The sequence below is a fragment of the Malurus melanocephalus genome, unplaced genomic scaffold, assembly GCF_030028575.1.
Source record: "Malurus melanocephalus ecotype Western Australia unplaced genomic scaffold, MMel_1.1 scaffold_75, whole genome shotgun sequence".
Lineage (NCBI taxonomy): Eukaryota > Metazoa > Chordata > Aves > Passeriformes > Maluridae > Malurus > Malurus melanocephalus.
Genome location: NW_026623307.1, coordinates 1,883,426 through 1,902,879, shown reverse-complemented (window position 1 = coordinate 1,902,879; position 19,454 = coordinate 1,883,426). Strand labels below are relative to the sequence as shown.

The 19,454-nt window shown below is 49.7% G+C and overlaps 1 protein-coding gene across 1 annotated transcript in view; it reads left to right on the top strand.

Moving 5' to 3' along the window:
* Positions 1 to 19,454, top strand: part of DIS3L2 (DIS3 like 3'-5' exoribonuclease 2) — a 176,276-nt gene that overhangs the window by 152,047 nt on the left and 4,775 nt on the right. The window contains exons 16-17 of the mRNA XM_057367230.1: positions 14,494 to 14,677; positions 15,833 to 15,919. Of these exons, the coding sequence (XP_057223213.1) occupies positions 14,494 to 14,677; positions 15,833 to 15,919 (271 nt within the window). The remainder of the gene's footprint in view (positions 1 to 14,493; positions 14,678 to 15,832; positions 15,920 to 19,454) is intronic.

Genomic DNA, 19,454 nt, shown 5'->3' with positions numbered 1-19,454 from the left:
TCATGTACTGCTGTATGTTGCAGCATATTTTATTAGAGAAGCAGCATTTAATAACAACATTTGGGAACTTGTGGAARGAATACATTATATTATTCTGCATCATAAAAGCAAACCTAATGCCTAGTGTGTAAAGGCTGTGCAGATATTGAAACACCTCCTTTKGGTGGTGGTTGATTGCTTTTATGGAGATGGTATCATAAGGATATAAACAAATCCAGCACTTGATACGAAATCTGGGAGCCAGATTTTAGATTCATGCATCTGTCYTCTATCTGTGCACATTCCCTCTGAAATGCATCAAGGTTCCCATTAACACCTTAAATGTGGAAAGTGGAGTCAAAATGAGACTGTCAGCACATACAAAATGAGCAACTGGGTGTGTGCTTGCTGTTATGCAATTCTCTTTCAGTCCTAGAGTAGTCTATGGGGTTGCTAGCATAAAAAGCTCATCTGTGTGTGAGGATGCAGGGAGGAGGATTGAAGTGTGGGGAGCTTGTCTGTGCTGCAGACCTGATGTGGGAGCAGGCTGTGGTTTGRGCATTTCCTCCTGCTTTGTGACTCTCACTAGCCCAGGCTGGGCTCGCAGGGGGTGATGCMCTGGCAGCTAGAGGGCTGAAGTCAGATGTCCCAAGTGCATTTGGCATCAAAGCCCTGCACAGTATCAGGAAAGTCTTCTAACAGAGGAGTCAGAAGGACTGAATTAGGGGAACAGCTTGTTCCTAATGGAGTGTAGTTCCTGCAGTCACAAGTGCTGGCATGGGAACGGGGTGATGCCGTCAGGGCTATCATTGCTGCTGTGCTGCAGTGGCTGTTCACGTCACTGGACACTTCCTCTCCAGCATCCCAGATGCTCTGTTGAGGCTTCACTTGTCTAAGCAGAAGGAAGTATCCTCCCAAGCCYAAGTGGGCAAGATAAAGATTTCAAGGGGTTTTGATGAGAAATTCCTCACCATTCTTTTGTTGCAGCTCAAGAGCATTTGCACACCAGTAATTGCTCCCCAGGCTGGTTCCTGTGTGACTCAGAGCTGAATGTGGAGCTGCTGTGTGAACCTCAGCATCCTGGCACAGTATGTCCCAGTCACTCTAAATTTGAATTCACAGTCAGTCCTCCTTCCTCCTTTTGCATGTGTCCATGCAGACCCAGGCACACTGCCTTGYTCCTCACCTGCTCCAGACTGGTGAATTTGCCACAACTGGAGCCATCAGCTGTTTCAGGTGATGCAGGCAGGGAAACAGTGCTTGTGGCTACACTTGTTTTCCACTCAGAGCCACGAAGCACCTGAATCCCAGGAGAGCTCACCAGAGTCTGCTGGGGTGACTGTGGGGTCCCTGGGAAGCAGGTCTGGCTGCATCCAGCAGCAGCATCTCCCTCCTTTCATTACTCAGTACCAGAAGTACCYCTGAGTGGTTTGCAAGCCATGAGTGTCAGAGGGGGCAGCTCTGGAAAGGTCTGACATCATCTGGGGAAGGGAGAATGWCACATCTTATCATCAGTGAGCATGAAGGGATGGTGGGAGTGAATGGGAGCAGAAACTGGGTCTGGGGCTTAGCAGGGGAGACCAACTGAGGGTGCATCAGCCCTGCTGGCAGAGGAGCAGGAAGGGACATGGGGCAGCATTGGGCTGAAATTCTGAGCTAGGGTGTCTTAGTCCCTGCACAGCACATCTCAGTTACAGCTATTTTTAAATAATGTTCATTGATAGTTGTAATGAAGCCAAAAAGTGGGAGAAAACACATAGCAATATTTCATAATAATTTTGCCCCAGTTTTATGAGGGCTGTGTGTTTGAGCTGTCTGCATCTCCCCAAACACCATATGCACACTTGGAAGCTGCRCATCCAGTGACCAGTGCTGATAAATGCAATAAACTTCACGTGGTGATAGGGTTACAACAGGAGTCTCTGTAGCCGGGGAGAAGACAGAAGTGATGTACTCCTCTGTTAATCTCCTTTTTTTCTGTGTGTACAGCTTGGGTGTGCAAGAGATCCACCCGTTAAAAGGCTSTTAACCTGTTCTCAGAGTCTGGAGTGCAAGAAGTTGTTTATGTGATCCTCTTCTCTGACAGAACTGGTGCTGCCTACAGGAGATGCCCTTAGCTGCAAACTGAGGTACTCTAGGAAGAGTTGCAGTAGCTCTTGGCTCCATGAATTAYAGGGTTTTTCTGCACTGAGCAGTGTAGCACAATTTGAGACAGGACCTGCTCCTAACAGGTCCTAAGAGTTTGCCACTGCTGCTCTTAAACTCTGGGCTGGAATGAGGCTGTGATAATAAATGGAACTTAAAGTGCTCCTTCTGCCTGKGAGTTGGTTGGAAATGGAAAAGAAGAACCTGTCACAATTGTGACTGGCTCTAAACTACTGTCAGGCTTTCCTCCTTCCCTTCCCCTGCCCCAAGTGGAAAATTGTATTGGAAAGCAGSAGTTAGAGCACTTAAATCTTTCCACAGTTCATTTCAAGCTCCCTTTCTTCTTCCCAGCCATACCCAGGCCAGTTTGGGGCGCGGATGGGAGTCTCTGGCTGAAACATGCAGGATGTTAAATAACAATGGGAGAGTGAGTTTCAAAGAGGGTATAATGTGCCTGGATTGCACGTACCCTAAGCTGTRTTTCCCATGCTTTGACATTGAGCCCATCCATGCCTTATTCCTGAACTGTTTCCTTTCCCTATGGGATCTGTCTTGGTGTGATGTGGAGCAAGCCCAGGCTGAAGTGGGGTTGGTGCCTCATCTGCTGTGGAGGGACCCCCTCCCACAAGCATTCACAGAAGCTGCTGGTGTGTGTCACGTCCAGACAGCAGTAAGTGAGCACAGGGCAGTAGCAGATGCTGTTGTATCCCCTGTGGTGAGTTACCCCATTCTTGTAATCCCTGCCCTTTTCCAGGTACTTGGATTGTCTGTTTTAACAAAACAAAGTGTGTGCCCCCTTTCTCTTAACACGCCTTGGCACAGTCACGCTGCTGCTGCAGGCAGTGGTTCTGAGTGGGTTTGTCCCCTGCTGAAACTGTCAGTGAAGGGATCTGAGAGAAGCTTCCCTGTCCTCAGCCATCCAGATTTAACAGGTTGGCCAGYTGGAGGATGCTCCCAAAGCTTTTACCTGGATGTTATTGAGTAAGCTTTGGTRGAGAGCTGAGGGCCCAATACATAGATCAGACCGCCTCCTTAGGGAAATCTGCTGCCTTCCTGGGGCCAGGTTAAGTAAGTGAAAACTTCCCACCTTGGTATGGCCCTCAGATATTACCCATTGTTGATTYTGCAGGTAGGCAGCGGTGATGTTGCAACAAGAAGTCCAAGAACTCATTCATGAGACACTTCAGTGTTTTGGGATGACTGACCAAGGGATCAGGAGAACAGGAAATGTACTCCCTATTCTTCCAGTTACAGGAAATTATGAGGGAAGAAACAGGAAGAACAAACAGATCAATTCCAGGCCTGGGGCCACTGAAGAATTTGGGGTTTTTTGAACATAGGTTGCTTTGCACAACACCAGACCTGTTGGTGACAGATAGGGTACACCTGTCTCAAAAGAGGAAAAGGATTTTTGCCCAACAGTTAATAGAGCTCATTGAAAGAGCTTTAAGCTAGATTTGAAGGGGGAAAGGGATAAAACCAGGCTTCTTCTAATTGTGCATTTCCCCTGTTTATTCAAGGGTTAAGCAGTCTGAGAGATGCAGCACCCAGAGCCAGGTATCTGTCGGGCCTGGACTGGAGGCTCACCAAAGCATGAGGATATATGGTTTTATTTCTGTTTTGTCATTTGGAGATWACTACTCAATGTCTGTAGGACAAGAAAGCTCCAGGGCATCTTAGGATCTGCCCTGTGCTCCAAGAGAAGTTGTTTTGGCTTTGCAGCATTCACATACAAAGTCAAGAACTGATTCCTGAAGTGCTCCTTTTCCAAGGAYTAAAAGGCACTGCCAAGGCTTTGCAAGATGACAGGGTTGCAAATCTTACCATGATCCAGTGCTGAGATCTGTCGGTTTCAGCAGCCCAAATGTGATGAAAGAGCTGTGTGTCTGGTTTTTGGCAATGGTAGGTTTTTTCAGGAGGTTGACCTGTGCTGCTGARCTCTGGAAGGGTTGGAAGGTAACAATGCAAGAGCTCTTCTTCATCACACCTGGGTCTTCATTTTAACCAAGCCTACCTTCATCCTATAAAACCCTGGCCCAAAGGAGCAGTTTCAGGATATTGTCWTGGATTTAGCTTTGGTTTCTCTGCACTTAGATGCAGCTGAGGGRTCCATARAAGTCAGTGGAGGAGMCAGCAGGAGTAACCAGGTTATGACKGTGGCARTCAGGGACGGAGATATTTGCTGAATTCACCCAGCAGCGTGTGAGATTTTGCAGACYTTGGTGCCARGAGAGCTTGTTCTCACTTCCAGACAATCTCAGTAGAGGAACTGAGATATGAAACAAAGTCCTTTCTCACTAATCCAGCTCTGGAGAGTCATCATATCCATCTCTGGACTTGCAGGATAYGATTTTCCCTTGCTTACAGTGATAGGTCCCATGCCACTCACCCTCATCTGTTCTGGTCTCATTGAAACTGCCTCATCTMTCCTCATCTGCCCCCTGGCTGGAAGTAGCTCCATCTGGAGACAAACAGCTCTCTGTCACCCACAGCCATACACAGTCCAAGGTGCCATGCAAGACCCTCTCCCATACTTCTGGGCTTTCTCTGTGGGGTGCCCAGCCCCAGTGGGATGTTTATCCATTTTTCCTCAATCCCATTGCGTAAATGGGGCTAATTTCAGCCTGCTGTGGTGTGTGGACTCGCTGGAACGTGACTATAAATCCAGATCTGAACATTTTCCTGTAATGGACGGGGTGGTGAAATTGCATTGCTGCCTTTAACCTCAGGCTGTCCTTAGACCAAACCAGACTCTTCACAGCCCCTGCATCAGTAAATCAAACAGCTTTTGAATCGATGCACATAAAAGTCAAGGGAGAGAAGTTACAGATGGAAAAGACCCATTGTACCTTGAGCCTGTCCTGCTKCAGAATGGGTAAGGCTCTCTCAGGAATTCAAGGCGAAGCTCCAAGCCTGCGGCTGAGGCCAGGCAGGGTGAGAGTCCTGCCTGGAGAATATGTGGGGTGGGGGGAGGCTGTCTGAATTTCCTGCAGCTTTTCCATTCTGCWCATCTCTGCATTTTATTCCCTTGGCTTTATTTTTTGGGCAAGAAAACTGATGTTGGTTGTATATTCACCAAACCCAATACGCTCATTCTCCTGATCATTGTTTTTCACTCAGGGCTATGTTTGACTTTTCCTTAGAAGCATGTTTTTCTCACCTAATATTTAGTTTAAGATTGTAGGAGCTGGATATAAAACCTTCTGGGACATTTTAATCTGCCAAGAGGCTGCTTGAAAACAGAAGTTATCCAGAGTATTTCAGTATCATATTTAGAAAACATCTTCCCAAATTCTGTGTTACCCATTTCCCTTTCATCTCCCTGCCAACTGTTATTGTTGTTTTAACCCTGATCTGCTGTCCGTGTCCCCCATACCCTGCTCCCCTCCCCCTCGGGTTTCCATGTCTTTGAAAGTCCTGGTAACCAGAAGGTTCATGAGTTGTGCTTTGCAATCATTTCAGACCAAGAATAATAGAGCCAGAGCCAGCTGGATCCCTCTCTCCGTATTGATACAACTGTTCCCCTTAACCTGCCCACACTCAGTGCTACAACTGCAAATCCCTGGTTGAACCAGAGCAGTGCTGGGCAATGCTCTGAGCCCTGATCCATGGCCCTGCCTGGAAAGCAGCACCCCCAGCAGAGCATCCCATGGCCAGGGAGCAGCTGCCTTTGGGTGTTGTCTGCTGGGKCCCTTGGGACCTTGCTTAGTTGAATGTATTTTTGTGACACGGATCTTCTCAGAACCAGTGGTCCCAGTGTTCATTCTAATTCCCTTGATCTGCTGCCAGTTTCTCCTGAGCAGCCCTCCTCTGGCAAGGCCCTTGCTGAAGGCAGGCCAGTCCGGGTGATTGCTTCTCCTGGAGGTCTCTTGCTATGAGCCCAAACAATACTTGTGAGCTTGGTTAAGAACTGGAACAGGCACCCAGAGGGGCTGTGAGAAAGCTGAACTTGGAGATTGCTAGAACTCAACTGGAAAAGGCCAACCTGCTCCAGCTTTGAGGTTACCCTGCATTGCTTGGACCAGAGAGTTGCATCAAAAAAGGGCATTACTAAGCAAGTCACTGCCTGGCTTCATGGRCATCAGGAGCTATATGTTGTCCTGCCACTGCTGCCTTTGGCTGCCAGATTATTTTGATTACTTACCATGTTTTTGGTATTTTAAACTTTTTTTTTTTGTTATCTTTTATTGTTCATCTCTTCACGAGTCGCGGCAGGCTCCTTTTTATTTGTACCTGGGTCACATGCTGGTTGGCAAATGGATGCTCTCCCAGTAGTTGATCAGCTCAGAGTATGCTTCTAGTCTGGAATGTTTTCTTTATTTCCCCCTTGTCCATCAGATTGTCTCCTGCTTTGGAAGTAATCAATTCTTTAAAGCCAGGTAAACTGGGAAAAAGCAAATCCAAAGGCTGAAGGGTGTAACACACACAGGGTGTGAATGTCTCCTCAGCAGGAATGTCTGGGAGAATGTTAGGTGATGGGGAATATGGAACAGGAAGGCTGGTTCTAGSAGTCTGTGACTCCCTGCAGCACCATCAGTTCTCTGGGTGATTAACTGATTGTTTCTCCCTTAATGAAATCTTGTCTCAGATGAAACCACCATAATAGAAAGCTGATATTCTGGAGCAGTCCCAAGRGTGGGCTAATATTTACAAGCTATCAGGTTCAGATTTTATCTCTATTCCTTGCTAGCACAGAGATAAAATCCTTTTAAAAATCCCTTTTGATCTGTCTGGTTCATGACATGGCTTTAGGAAGACACTTTCCATATAGAATGGGCAAATGTGTTAATGGAAATGTAAGTTTTTCTCATCATTTCAGGGACTAGTAACAGATGAGGAGTCCCCCATATATCAGGGGCCATGACTTATAATGGAGCATTAGTGRTGGACAGTATCTCTGCAGGATACTCAAGCTAGGAAATGTCAGAATATTATTTCTGCCTCGATGGCTTAAGATCATGTTTACCTAATGGACTTACATTTGCATTTTACAGGTGTTGTGTTAATATTAATATGTTGTCTGAATTGTTAATATTTCTTCACTTCAACGTTACATTAATGAAAGCTGCAGGGGATGGAGAAAAGACCTGGTTAATTAATTAAAGCAGCAAAAAGCATCTTTAACTTTCCATCGTGCTGCCCTTTGCTTCCACCTAATGGGTCTTGGCATTTCTGGTCAGCAGCCACGTAGCACACGCTGCTGTATGGAGCACTCAGTGACGAGCTTGCTAATTTTTCTGACCCATAAATCACTTGCATAAACTTTTAATGGTGAGGAAAAGTGCCTTTCATTCCTGCTTCCTCCTTGCAGTGGGAAAGGCAGTCTGATACCAGGCKGTGCTGGCCTGATGTGTGGGGCTGGAGACTTTCCCGTCAGCAGAGGGGCTGTCTGCATTCATTCAGGAATTCTTTCCATTCTCCTCTTAGCCAGACTCTGGATGACATTAATATTATGTGTCTTGTCATAAGCTGTGCTTTCGGAGCCAGTGGCGCATCAGACTGCACGTCTCAGGAATGTGGACTGCCAGTCTGGCTGTGGGTGCTGGCTGCAAGGTATCTCCCCTCTCCTCAGCTCCATCCCAGCCCCAGTCTGGCTCTGACCTTATTCACCTACCAGGAATTCCCATGGACTGCAGAAAACTCAGGTTTCAGGTCCCTGCTCTGGCCCTGGATGGTTGGGCAGTACCTTTGCTTGGGAATATCCTAATGCATCCCCAAATATAAGGCTTGCCAGCCCAGGTAGTCATCACTTCTTTTAGTTGAGCGCAGCACTGTGCAGTAGTGAWCCATCCTTATCCCTTCCCTGTGGCTCTGTGGAGCAGGAGCAGAGCCCTTGCCCTCACAGCTTCCTCTGAGAGATGAGATCTTGGTGAGCTGGTGGCTCCCTGGAAAGACAAACTGTACTGACACGGATCTCTGGGAAGCAGGGCTGGGATTCCCAGCTGCACAGCTTCTGGAGATAAACTCAAGGATTGCAAACTCTTTCCCATTGTCTTCCCCAAAAAGGTGAAGGGTTTGTGCATTCAAGGAGGGTTTTCAACATTGCTGTCACCCAGCATGAGTGGGAGGTCGGAGTGGCAGTGCCAGGCAGCCCTAGGAGCTGGAGCTGTTCCTAGAAGGGGATGTATGTGAGGCTCTGTTCCCAGGCTGAGCAAACAGCACTCCATGGGCTTCTTTGGGGTTCATGAAAAAAGGGATTTCYTGAGCTAGAATGCCCATTCCTGGATGAGATCTTCCTCTGTATGTGATGCTGAGGGTAAAGTCCTCTGCCCTGGACTCAAAAATTTGATAGACCTGAGAAAATTATGGAGAACGCTAGAGCTGGGACTGAGGGAGCCTGCTGAAGTTGTGCCTCCACATCCTTTGTGGCCCAGCACGTGGGTGCAGGTCTAAGCTTTCATCCTTGGCCCACAGCAGCTGAAGGCTCTGTTTTGGCACAGAGGGCACTTCAGCATCGTGCCAGGAGTCTGAAGGTTGCCACCAATTAGCATGAAAAGGAGCAGACTGCAGTCATATTAACATTTAATGAAGAGGCACAGCCCTTGGTGATTGCATCCTCTGCAACACCGACGCTTCAGTCCAATGATGCTTCCTTTGCCATTTGAATCAAGAGGGGATGGAGCGTGGTAAAACAGGCAGGCACTGACTTTATCTCTTCCATACAAACCACAGATGAGGGTGAGGAGCTCCAGGCTGGGCAGGGTGCATTTTCCATCCACAGAGCCAAGAGCCAAGAGATGCCAAAGGCATCTTGTGCTGTCCTGTGCCGCGACATTTGGCCTGAAGTTGTGCTGCCAGATAAAGTCAGCAATTTCATTTAACAGGGCTGTAAGGTGGCACTGATAATTTTAAAGGAACTCAGGCAAATGGCTGAGGTTTTTCTAGCAGTCTAAATCCCTGCATGCAAGCCAGTAGATCAGGCTTTAAGCAATTAATTCCTAATCATACYGAATGCCTTCAGGAGCCCAGCGTCAGTATTGAAGGCTTAAAATGGTTTTCCACTGTACCACGGATAATTTGGATAAAGCAAAGAGAGTAGTCTTGTGGCATTTCCAGCCTCAAGGTGTGAGAGTGGTCTGTAAGTGACATTTGTATTCAGAGAACCCTCCCATGCATTTGTGTTGTAGGCATCTATTACTGGGAAGGCACCATAGGTAATATAAAGGGCATTCTTTATACCCCAGGAAGGAGTTCATTAGAGGGAAAAGCCATTCTAGCTTAGTAAGAAATGAATCTAAAACTGCCTCAGAGCTGCTATTCTCATCAAGTTTCAATGTTAGCAGTTTTAACCAAGAGCTAATTGAGCAATCTCAGAAAGTGGAGTAATTCCATTATTCAGCTATGCTTTGTGCAAGGCTACTGCTAGCTGTGAGAGAAGCACAAATGACTTTCAAGCCAGGAACCGCCAGCACTCTTGCCTTTTACTACTTTTTCTTTATAAAAAAAAAAAAAAAAAAGTTGGTCTTTTGGCAACTGTCATTGGCAACAGGAGCTCCACACCAACATTGCAAGGCTCATATGTAACACCACAATCCAATTTCTTTGGATAACAGGGAATTTGATTTTCATGGCTCTTCAGGCAGCAGTGCTATTCCAGAGTGGATGACTGAAGATGCTCCCGTTTGTTGGACAGGCAGAATGTCACCAAGAAAACAGCACACCATTTTTGCAGAATTTTGTGTGGAAAAGAGCCATTGCAAGTGCCAGCCCAGCTACTCACCAAAGAGCATGATTCTGTCATTGGCTGCACTCTCGGGAGATGCGGGATTAGCTAATGTTGGTTTTAGAAGAGCTTTTATAGAAACCTCTCAAGTTCCTCTGCTTCATGGAAGAGCTGTAATCAAAAATAAACTAACACGATTTAAAGAAAAGAAAAAAAGCTGTACCACATCCAGCGTCTTTGGACTTAACACTTTGGAGAGGGTTTGTTGGTTGAGCCGTGGTGCTTTTTCTTTACTGTTTTCCTTCAGCTGATGCTGCTCCTGTTGGATGTGAACAGGACTATTTTCAGCCTTTTGTGGAAGGTGACTTTGTGGGTGAATGCAGCAGGATTTAGAGTCCCATTCTCAGGAGGTGGCTGTAGATCTCYTGTTTGTTATGAGATTGTGCTGTAACAATAAGCCCCTCCAAGCCAGCAAAGAGTGAGGGCTCCCTTAGCAAGAGGACATAAATCTGTCAGTGTCTTTAGAACCCTCTCAGACACGCACAGACACCTTTCAGGTGCTGCCTTTCTCAGCACCAGCCTCTTGTGGCACTGTTTGGTTCAAGTGTGGTGCTTTCAAAGCTGTACTGTCCTAACCCTGCTTGGAGTCAGCATGGAGCTGGACACACCTGAAGCAGGCACATAGACTATGGGGTGAGAAACCCCTGCACTGTCTGCAGGTTGAAACACAGACCCATGCTGAGCTGGGATGATAGATCTATCCATAGATGGGAAGAAATTCGAATAGCAAAAGTCTTGCTCCTTTTGTAGAAGGGAGTAAGTGCTGTGAGGGAGAGAGACAAGATGGAGAGGAGTGGATTTTGTAATGGGTTAGGAGAAAGAAGCTTGATAGCCTTTGTGGTTGGTCACATTTGGATCTAATCTGAGCTGCTGGAAAGATGYTGGGGATTTACCTGGTGGAAGCTCATGCAGCCAGAGGGACCACTGTTGGACGGGGAGCTCAGACTTCAGCTCAAAACAGTTCAGCTCTGTCCCTTTGGGAGCAGGTTTCCACAATGAGCGACATATGAAGAAAAGATCAACTTCTCCAGCCTGTCAAAAGCAAAAGAGCTGCCATGGAAGAGCTGTGTGGTGTTTTGGGTTTATCTCTGTCACCTCAGCTGTGGTAACTCTTCCGACACCTGGATATAGCCATCAGTTACATCTTGCAGGATTGGATGGTGATGAAGAAGGCAGCTTGGGGGAAGAGCTGTGCTCGTCTGTCCAGCCCCACCTCACTGCCGTTTGCTCTGAAGCCCCTGGGTGTGTTACCCTGCTGGAACAGCAGGTGTTTTAGTGTCCTTTTGCTTTAAGGAAGCTGCCTGCCTCCTTCCTGCACTTACTGGATTGCACACAAAGTACTCCTTGTCTCTTCCTTTCAGCGAACCCTGCTTCGCTAATGTCATTTGTCAAGTTAATCAGGGAGAGTGGGCACTTCGATGGCTGCTGTACAGCCMGGCTGCATTGCCATGGAGACAAGCAGCCAAACAGGCATTTTACTTGCCCTGCCTCTCTTTGCAGAGATTTGCCACGAGAAACCGGTGTTTTATTTGCCATCTACTAACCAACTTGCTAAGGGTGTCAGTAGTTTCTMAAGGTTATTATCAGAAATTGGGAGGGGTCTACCTAACCTTTAAAGGACCAGATAGTAATGCTGATACTTAAGCATGTCAAGGGTCTGAATGTGTAGCTCCTCTTCCCATATTCTGTAGATGTTTGGCTCTGGAAGGAGCTACAGCCCAGTAGCTTGAATTTGGGGCTGTAGTCGAGATGCTATCAAGTCCTCTTCAGCTGGATGGTTTCATAGGTGACTATTTGCCCTACAGAAGCTTTGATTATMATTTAAGATACTTTGAAAAACACCAAGACTTGTGTTTAAGAGCATCTCAGGAGCTTGAAATGTCCCCAGAAGTTGGTGAGATTTAGGCAGTGGCGTGCCTTGGTCAAATTTCAAGCTCAGAGGTGAGTGYAAACCATACACTCCAGCTGACCTCTTGCATAAGGCAGGCTGTAGAGTTTCCACATAACTCRTTAGCAAAATCTGGGTATTGAAAGAGCTGACAGGAGATGTACATGTTACAGAGCTCAAAAGCCATCCCATAACTCCCTCTCCTTCCCCTCATATGTGCACATGTTAAATGATGCATGGAACAGGTTTGGAAATGATCTCTCCTGCAGCATGGTTAACAGGAGAGCTGGGATCTGCAGGCACCTACAGCAGGGACAGCCACCTGCTGACCCCCAGCCCTGTCTGTGGGACAGCAGAGGAAACCTCACATCAGCACAGAAGGGGCAAAAGTTCAGATCAGATTGTTTATGGGATTTTATGGAGCCAGGAGCCAAGGATAGCTCAGCTAATCCAGAGGAAACTGTAGCGATGGCGTTAGAATGCATTTCACATGGGATTCATTCAGCAAGCGTTCAGATGGACCAGTCTTTCTGTCTCCGTTTTTTTAGCCATGAAATATTTTTCTTTTTACTCCTGTCTGCCAGCTGTACTGAGCCAGATTCCAAGCTAGGCTGTTTTAAGAAAAAAACCCACAGAAACCCCAAAACCTCTTGTCRTTTGACCTGCCAACGAGTTAACAGGGCTTCAGCACAGTGCCCRGCACTGGGCTGGGTCCATGCTCTGCCAGCCAACCTCTGCTCCCACCAGCCTCAGCATCCAGTGCTTTTCTCCAAGCCACAGTGTAGTGCTTGCTGAGTTGAAGCCCTGGTGAGAACGTGAGCCTAAAGTGTMACTGAAAGGGATTGTGGGGAGGGCAGGATGGCAGCAGCTTTGCTCCTCAGCACCTGAAGCCTTGCTGGCACCATGGGCAGTCCCAGCCCTGGCCCATCCTCCCGCATCACCAACATCCCATGCAATCTCAGCATGAGCTGCTTTGGGAATAAGGTTTTCCCTTCAGGTGCAGTGAGGCCGCCASGTTACCTGCACAGCCTCACACCTGTCCTCAGGCCATTGATCCCCACGTGCTTCTGGTGTGACAGTGGTGTGTGACCCACTCTCGGGAGATGGAGATGGCTGTGCCGTAACCCGATGGGTGCTGCTGGCTGTCCCACAGCCGGGGTGCCCGGTGCCCCCGGGCCACGCTGTCCCGCACCCCCTGGAGCCGGTGGCCATAGAGGGACCGAGGTTGCCATCTGCCGGTTCAGCTGCACAGGAACAGCAAGAGCCTGGCCCAGCCCTCTTGGAAGTGGCCCCTCAAGAGCGTGTCCTGATCCTGCTCGGGTCACAGGGCACTGCCCACCCCCGACCCAAACCTTGGCTCCTGTCCCCATGGCAGGTATTCCAGGGGCAGGGCACTGCCCATTCCCATTTAGGCTGTGCTGCTCCTGCCCCACCCACATTGTCCCTGGGCCAGGATGTCCCTCCTGCCCTCCCTGTGGGGCCTGAAGTGTTGGCCTCTGGCACAAAACGCTCTGTGRCAATCCACAAGGCTCTTAACAACGGAGCTCCTTCCCATTAAAGACTAATATTTCTACTGCTGATTATCACTGTCAGGTGCTTATTCCTCCTCCGGGCTTGTCTGTAYTTCCTTTCTCTTTCAAGTTCTTGGCAAGTACTCCCAGGCTGGGAATGTATCACTGCTATAGGAGTACCCCAGGAGTGCAGCACCCTGCACATCTCACCTGGCCAGTCTCCCCAGCAATGGGAGCACCAGTCCAGCCTTGGTGCTGCTGCCAGCCCTGCAAAATCGCTGCTTTGCCTGCAGCAGCCACGAGGATGAGCTGGCATAATCAACAACAGCTCACTCAGGCATTGCTGGGAGGATGAGGTTACTTTTGTAAATCTATTATCTTTTTTGGCAATTAGCACCAGCTAGGAGCCCTGGGAATACATGCAGGAAATAGCAGGGAGCACGGTTAAGCACATCTCTTGCTTATCAAGCCCAGTTAAACAAGTCCCCYGTGGCACRGCCCTACTGCTGGTAGCACAACCCMTACAACACCAAAGCTGGTCCCCAGTGCTGGGATTGCTTTYCTTGGTGCTGTCCAGCCCCAGAGGTTTCCATTCAATGCATGTGTATTTAGAGATGGAAAATGAGGGGCTCCCCCCAGGCTGGAATACCCCAGCAGAGTGCTGTGTGGGGGAGCCTGTGCAGTCCCTCCCTGCTGGAGCAGCACTGGTGGCTTGTCCTGCCTGGGGACAGTGCCGTGCTGTGCCGTGCTGTGCCATGTCGTGTCATGCCGTGGGTGGGAGCAGGCGTGGGGCAGGGCTCAGTGGCTGGGTCTGACCACACATGTCGAGCTCRGAACGGAGCAAGCGAGACGCTGTTTTCTCTGGCCCAGGAAGACAGAGATGTGTGTTTGTTTTCCGTGCTATCTTTCGCATGGCGTTTGTTTTGCTTGTCAAGCRTTTCAGGAGATAAAATGACCTAAAGGGAGATTATTTTATCCCAATTTAAGCTGTCAATTTATCACTGACTTCTGCTTGTCTGCGCCAGCAGGACAGCTTACTCTGAGTCCCTGGGGAAACCTCAGCTAGAAAGTGAGAATTTGGGGGGGATTTGCTGCGGTCTCRCAGCTAATCTGTGCTTAGACAGCAACTGCAAGCTGCTCCCCCGTCCCCCCGTGTCGTATTAGTTGCCATCACCGTGGACTCGCTTGGCTTCCCAGGGGCCTCCCCTGTCTCACCGGGGCCTGGGGTTGTTTTTCTCGTGCCACAGGGTGGTGGAGGAGTTCATGCTGCTGGCGAACATGGCCGTGGCCCATCAGATCTACCGCTCCTTCCCCGAGCAGGCCTTTCTCCGCCGCCACCCCCCGCCCCAAACCAAGCTGCTGAAAGACCTCATGGACTTCTGCAACCAAGTYGGCCTCAACATCGACTTCAGCAGCGCGGGGACCCTGCATGTGAGTGCACTGGGGACCAAGGGTGGGCAGTTATGTGATGGCATGTTTGTGGCAGAGTGTGCTTTATTCCCTGTCCCTGTCTGCCCAGGCACAGCTGACAGCTCTGTCAGGCCAAAACAAAACCCCTCCCTCGCTCACTGTGGATCCCACTGGTGCTGGCAGTGGGTGGCCCAGCCTGTCGTGGTCAGCCACGTTGTGCACAGAGGTTAGAGCAGGGTGGGAAGGACCTTGCAGGTGACCCCAGCGCTGTCCTCTCTGCAATGGAAAGGCTAGTTCAGTGCAAGAGCACTCACTGGGTCACTGGGACACCCAGATTTCCTTCTCTGGGCAGGTCCTAGGCAGGGAATTTGCTCCATACCACAAGGAAAGTAGCTCTGCAAGGGGCTGTTTCTGTCTGGGCTGCTGCAGGTCTCGGGGAAGGCAGGGTGAGGAGCGGGGTGACTGGGAAGTACTGGACAGCTGTGCTGGGAAAGGTCAGATGCAGCCAGCTCAAGAAATATCCARCCACTCCTCTGCTGAGCATGTCCTGAGGCTGAACTCCAGCTGAACAGCACAGCGCAGGTTCCAGGATTTTCTTTACTCACCGCAACTGGACTGTGGATAATTCTCTGCTAATCCCATCCCTGCTGGCCTCCTGCACACCCCCCCGTCAGCTGGGACTGCTTTCCCTGCCTGCTGGCTGTGCCCAGCCTATGTCAGCAGATGCAGGGCTGCTCACTCAGCTCCYCATCTGCACTTTGAACCCTCCAGCCCTTCCTCACTGCTAGCCCCAGGCAGTGACCTCCCATATCCATGTCTCCCCAGAGTCCCATTAGTCCATGTGCTGAAGCTCTCAGGGGCTGGATGGGAGCCAGGCACAGGTCAGGAGAGCTTTACAGGCTCTCCCTCACACTGCACAACTGGGGACAGAACCAGCAGTCCCCGTGCCCTGAGTGTTCCCTGCCACTGACCCCAGGAGGTGGGCCAGTGCTCAGGACCATGTATGCAGGCCTGAGCAAAACCCAATTTCATGTGCATCTTTTGGTTTACAMGGGGATTTGCAGGATAAAGGGAAATTTGGCTTGGACAAGCTGCTGTTAGCTCCAGTGAGGTCTGCCTGGGTCCCTTTACCACCATAACATGCTAACACTGAATGCTCTCTCTTTTGTCCTACAGAAAAGCTTAAGTGAAACATTTGGCGCTGACCAATATTCCAGAGCAAGGAAAGAAGTGCTGACCTACATGTTCTCCAGGCCCATGCAGGTGAGAACAGCACTGTGCTGTCAGACAGGTCTGCTTGTAGCTTTCTGCTATGGCTCCATCTTCAGTCCTCACCCTTCTGCACTACCAAGCTGGCTGTTGCACACAGAGGGAGTGAATGAGCACTGAACGTGGTGTTCCAGGGCTGCCAGCAGCTTCCTCCTGTGCCTCCAGCCCTGTGCAGCTGGAAGGGGCAGTGTTCTCTGAGCAGCAGTGCTTCACTGCATGGCAAGGTCAGGCTGAGTCTTTCCTCACCACTCACAGTGTCCCTGTTATTAATGTTGGGATTTCTCCCTTGAAGTTGCATGAGCCCTGTGCAGAGCTGGTGGTGGGCTCCATGGTTCATGTTTGTGCCGTTTCTTCTCATCATGGTATCCCAGCTGGTCCAAAGAAGGAATTAAGAGTGGGCTTGTGCAACTGGCCATAAGCACAGTCTGGTACCTGCTCTTGGAAGCTGGAAAGTTCTGGAAGCTCTTCCATCTCCCTCCAGCCCAAGTGGCTTTATTTGACAGTCTCTGCAATGGAGGCTTGTGCTGCTCACACCCRTTGTCATGTGTGGTGTATCTGTAGCTCAGGACACTTATTTGGGTGTTTATTACCATTAAAAAAAGTTTTTCTGGGGCATCAGTTGCATTTGCAGCTGGGCACAGCACAACCTTTTCTGAGGGGAGTCCTACCCCATGGAGATAAGGGGCACATTCCCAAAATKATCTCTCTGCTGTGGCCTGCTTATCACTTCAGGAAAGAATCATCTGCCCAACATCATTCATTTGACTGTCACTCTTCTAATTAACTTATTTGCTTCATTTACTCATGAGCAGTTGCCTGAAGTCCTGCTGTGCTTCCGGGACTTAATGCTTGTTTGCAACTGGGACTGGGGTATGAGGCCATTTGGTAAATCACCCCCTCATGTGTGTCCAGCTCAGGAGGGCTGCTTTGTAAAGAGCAGGGAGTGTCCTCTGGAGCTGGATGTGTTGTCCCAGATCCCATGTCCTGCTTTGGGTTATCTTGGTCCCTTCTGTCACACCCTCCTTTTCTGGTGAAAGGTGCACTGGTGGCATGAATTCCTTGGAGTCCCTCTCTGGTCCTGCTGACTGTGGCASAAGCCTGGGCATTGCCAGTAGCAGCACATGGAGCAAGCCTGGCTGCTGGCCAGGATGGATGAGCAAGGAGTAAGTAATTGGGTTTTGCAGTGGCATCAAGGAGGAGATGGGCTTTTGGGGACTTACTGACTTGCTGAGATCTTGCCTCTATGGTCTCCTGACACTGTCATCAGAGAAGTGGTTGGGAGTGTTTTGAGATGCCTCACACTGACTCTCATTAAGATTTAACCCTGTGTTGGATGTTTCCAAGTGGACCTGTTGGCCTTTCAGGGCGCCTGTGAGCAGCATTGATGGTGAGCAGCATTCCCACTTGCTGGCACTCCCCAGCAGGGTGGTAYTGCTGCATGTGATGGGCTGCTCTCATTATTGGAGGTGGTGCATGACCCAGAAGAGGCACAAATCAGGCTGGGATGATGAGTTTAGGCAGTTTAGTTTGTAAATGGAGTTTCAGACTTGCCCAAAACCATTGGCCAGGTGAGCAGATGCTTCTCTGCTATCTTCAGGGCAGCTTTCCAGTCTGACCCAGCCTGTGCTCCATTGAGTGGCCTCTGACCACACTCATCGTGGGGTGCAGTCACAGCTCCCCAAAATCCTGAGCAGTTCAGATTCCCACCACTGTTAAATCACCACGGGTAGTTTGCAGCCCTGTMAGTGCCCCTCAGAAAGGGCAAACAGCTTCCAGGAGGAAGGAGCTTTCCCTGCAAGGAGTGGGTTTTTTTGCYGTCTGCCACCAGTGTTAGAGCAGATGGAAGAATCAGCCCCATCCTGCAGAATGTCGCGGTCCCTCATGGGGGAGAGGACAGATTTGAGTGTTGGCAGCTGCAGAGCACAGCCACAGAGGGGCCCAGGCTGGTGTCAAGGGCTGGGCCATTGCTCTGACAGATGGTGCAGCGAGACTGTCTGCTGGGGCACTGAGAGTCACCTGTATCCCTGCACACATCGCAGCTCCCAGTGATAAAGCTGATGTTTCAGRGACAAGGCTGCAGCTAAATCAGCCTAAACAACCTGTCCACAKGTTTAACCCATGGTTGTGCCACGCCTGTGTCTTCCCTCTTCACTGTGTGCCAGTGGTCAAGACATCAGGCTCTTGGAGGAGGAGGGAAGTGGGAAGCAACTGGTAATGTGTGTGCCTGAGGGAATGCCTGGATTGCCACGCCAGGAGCCTTGTAACAGATGAAGGAGCAGTGACACACCATTTTTCAGGGGCTCAGTCACTCGGGGATTCAATCTGTCCATGAGTGCTAAGCTGCCCCTGGTTGGCTGGGGCTGATTTATTTCCAAGCTCCTCRCAGTTCTCTGGGGATTGCAGCAAACCCTGGGGATTTGAGACCACTTGTGAGTCAAATCTGTTAATGAGAAAACATCTGCTTTATGCCAGGTTGATGTCACTGTTTGGTGCTGTCATGGTGGTGAGGATGGCTGTCAGATACATGTCAGACTGGGCAGTGTGTAGCCCTACCATGGCCCAGAGRAGCATTTTTGTTGTGATACCCAAGCTGATGCCAGCATCAGTGAGGGTCATGAGCTGCCAAAAGGGTGTCCAGAATGGTGCTGGACCCCGCAGTGGCCAGTATATCCATCAAGACAAAGTGCCCCCTACAATAGCAAGTAGCGCAGGACCTCCAGCTCCTTTTCTAACTTGAAACAAGGTGGGGCATAATTTGAAACACTGCTGGGCATAGGGTGGGGATGGGCCTTTCCCAGTGTCTTTCTCCGAGCAGGGATTTTGACTGATGCTCTGCATTCTGCGTGCCTGGAATTGTAGGGACCTTGCTGCCTTCTGCCCAGAAGCCTGGCAAGTGCCTGGAAGCTCCCTGTGATTTCATGCTGTCTGTGAGCACAAGGGCACTCATCCCTTCCTGCAGCAGCCTCCAGAGCTCGCCGTGTCTCCCTGCCCAGCCTCATTCGGTGGGAGCTGAGCTAATTGAGTGGAGACCGTACTTTGTGGAGTCCATCAGAAACAATTTAATTCTGGGTTGTGGAAATTGGCAGCCACCACAGTTCCTATCCCAGCTCTTGGGTCTCATAATAAGGCTGGGACTGATGCTGCTTTTTTTAACCTGCTCTATTTTCTTGCCCGGATCAGTGCGTTGCTGCTCGGCAGGAGCTGGCTGCRCCACTGGCCTGGAGAGCAGAGGATACAGCTGCCCAAACCAAGGATCCCAGGACGGCTCTGTAATCAGAGCTGGCTACTCCTGTTTTTTTTAAATCACTTGCTCTTATTTTTAAATGGGTTCATTCAATCGCCACTGTGCCGTGACCCCGCCGCCACCCCCCTGACCTGCACAGCCTCCCCTCCCYGCCTGGGCTCGGCCCCAGGTGTTTTCCCAGCCCCGGGAGCTGGTGTTTCACAGATGTAAAAATAAAAGCTGTAATCTGTGGGATAACAGGGGCAACCCAGGAGAGGTTCCTGCTGAAGAGGCTGCTGAGCAGTG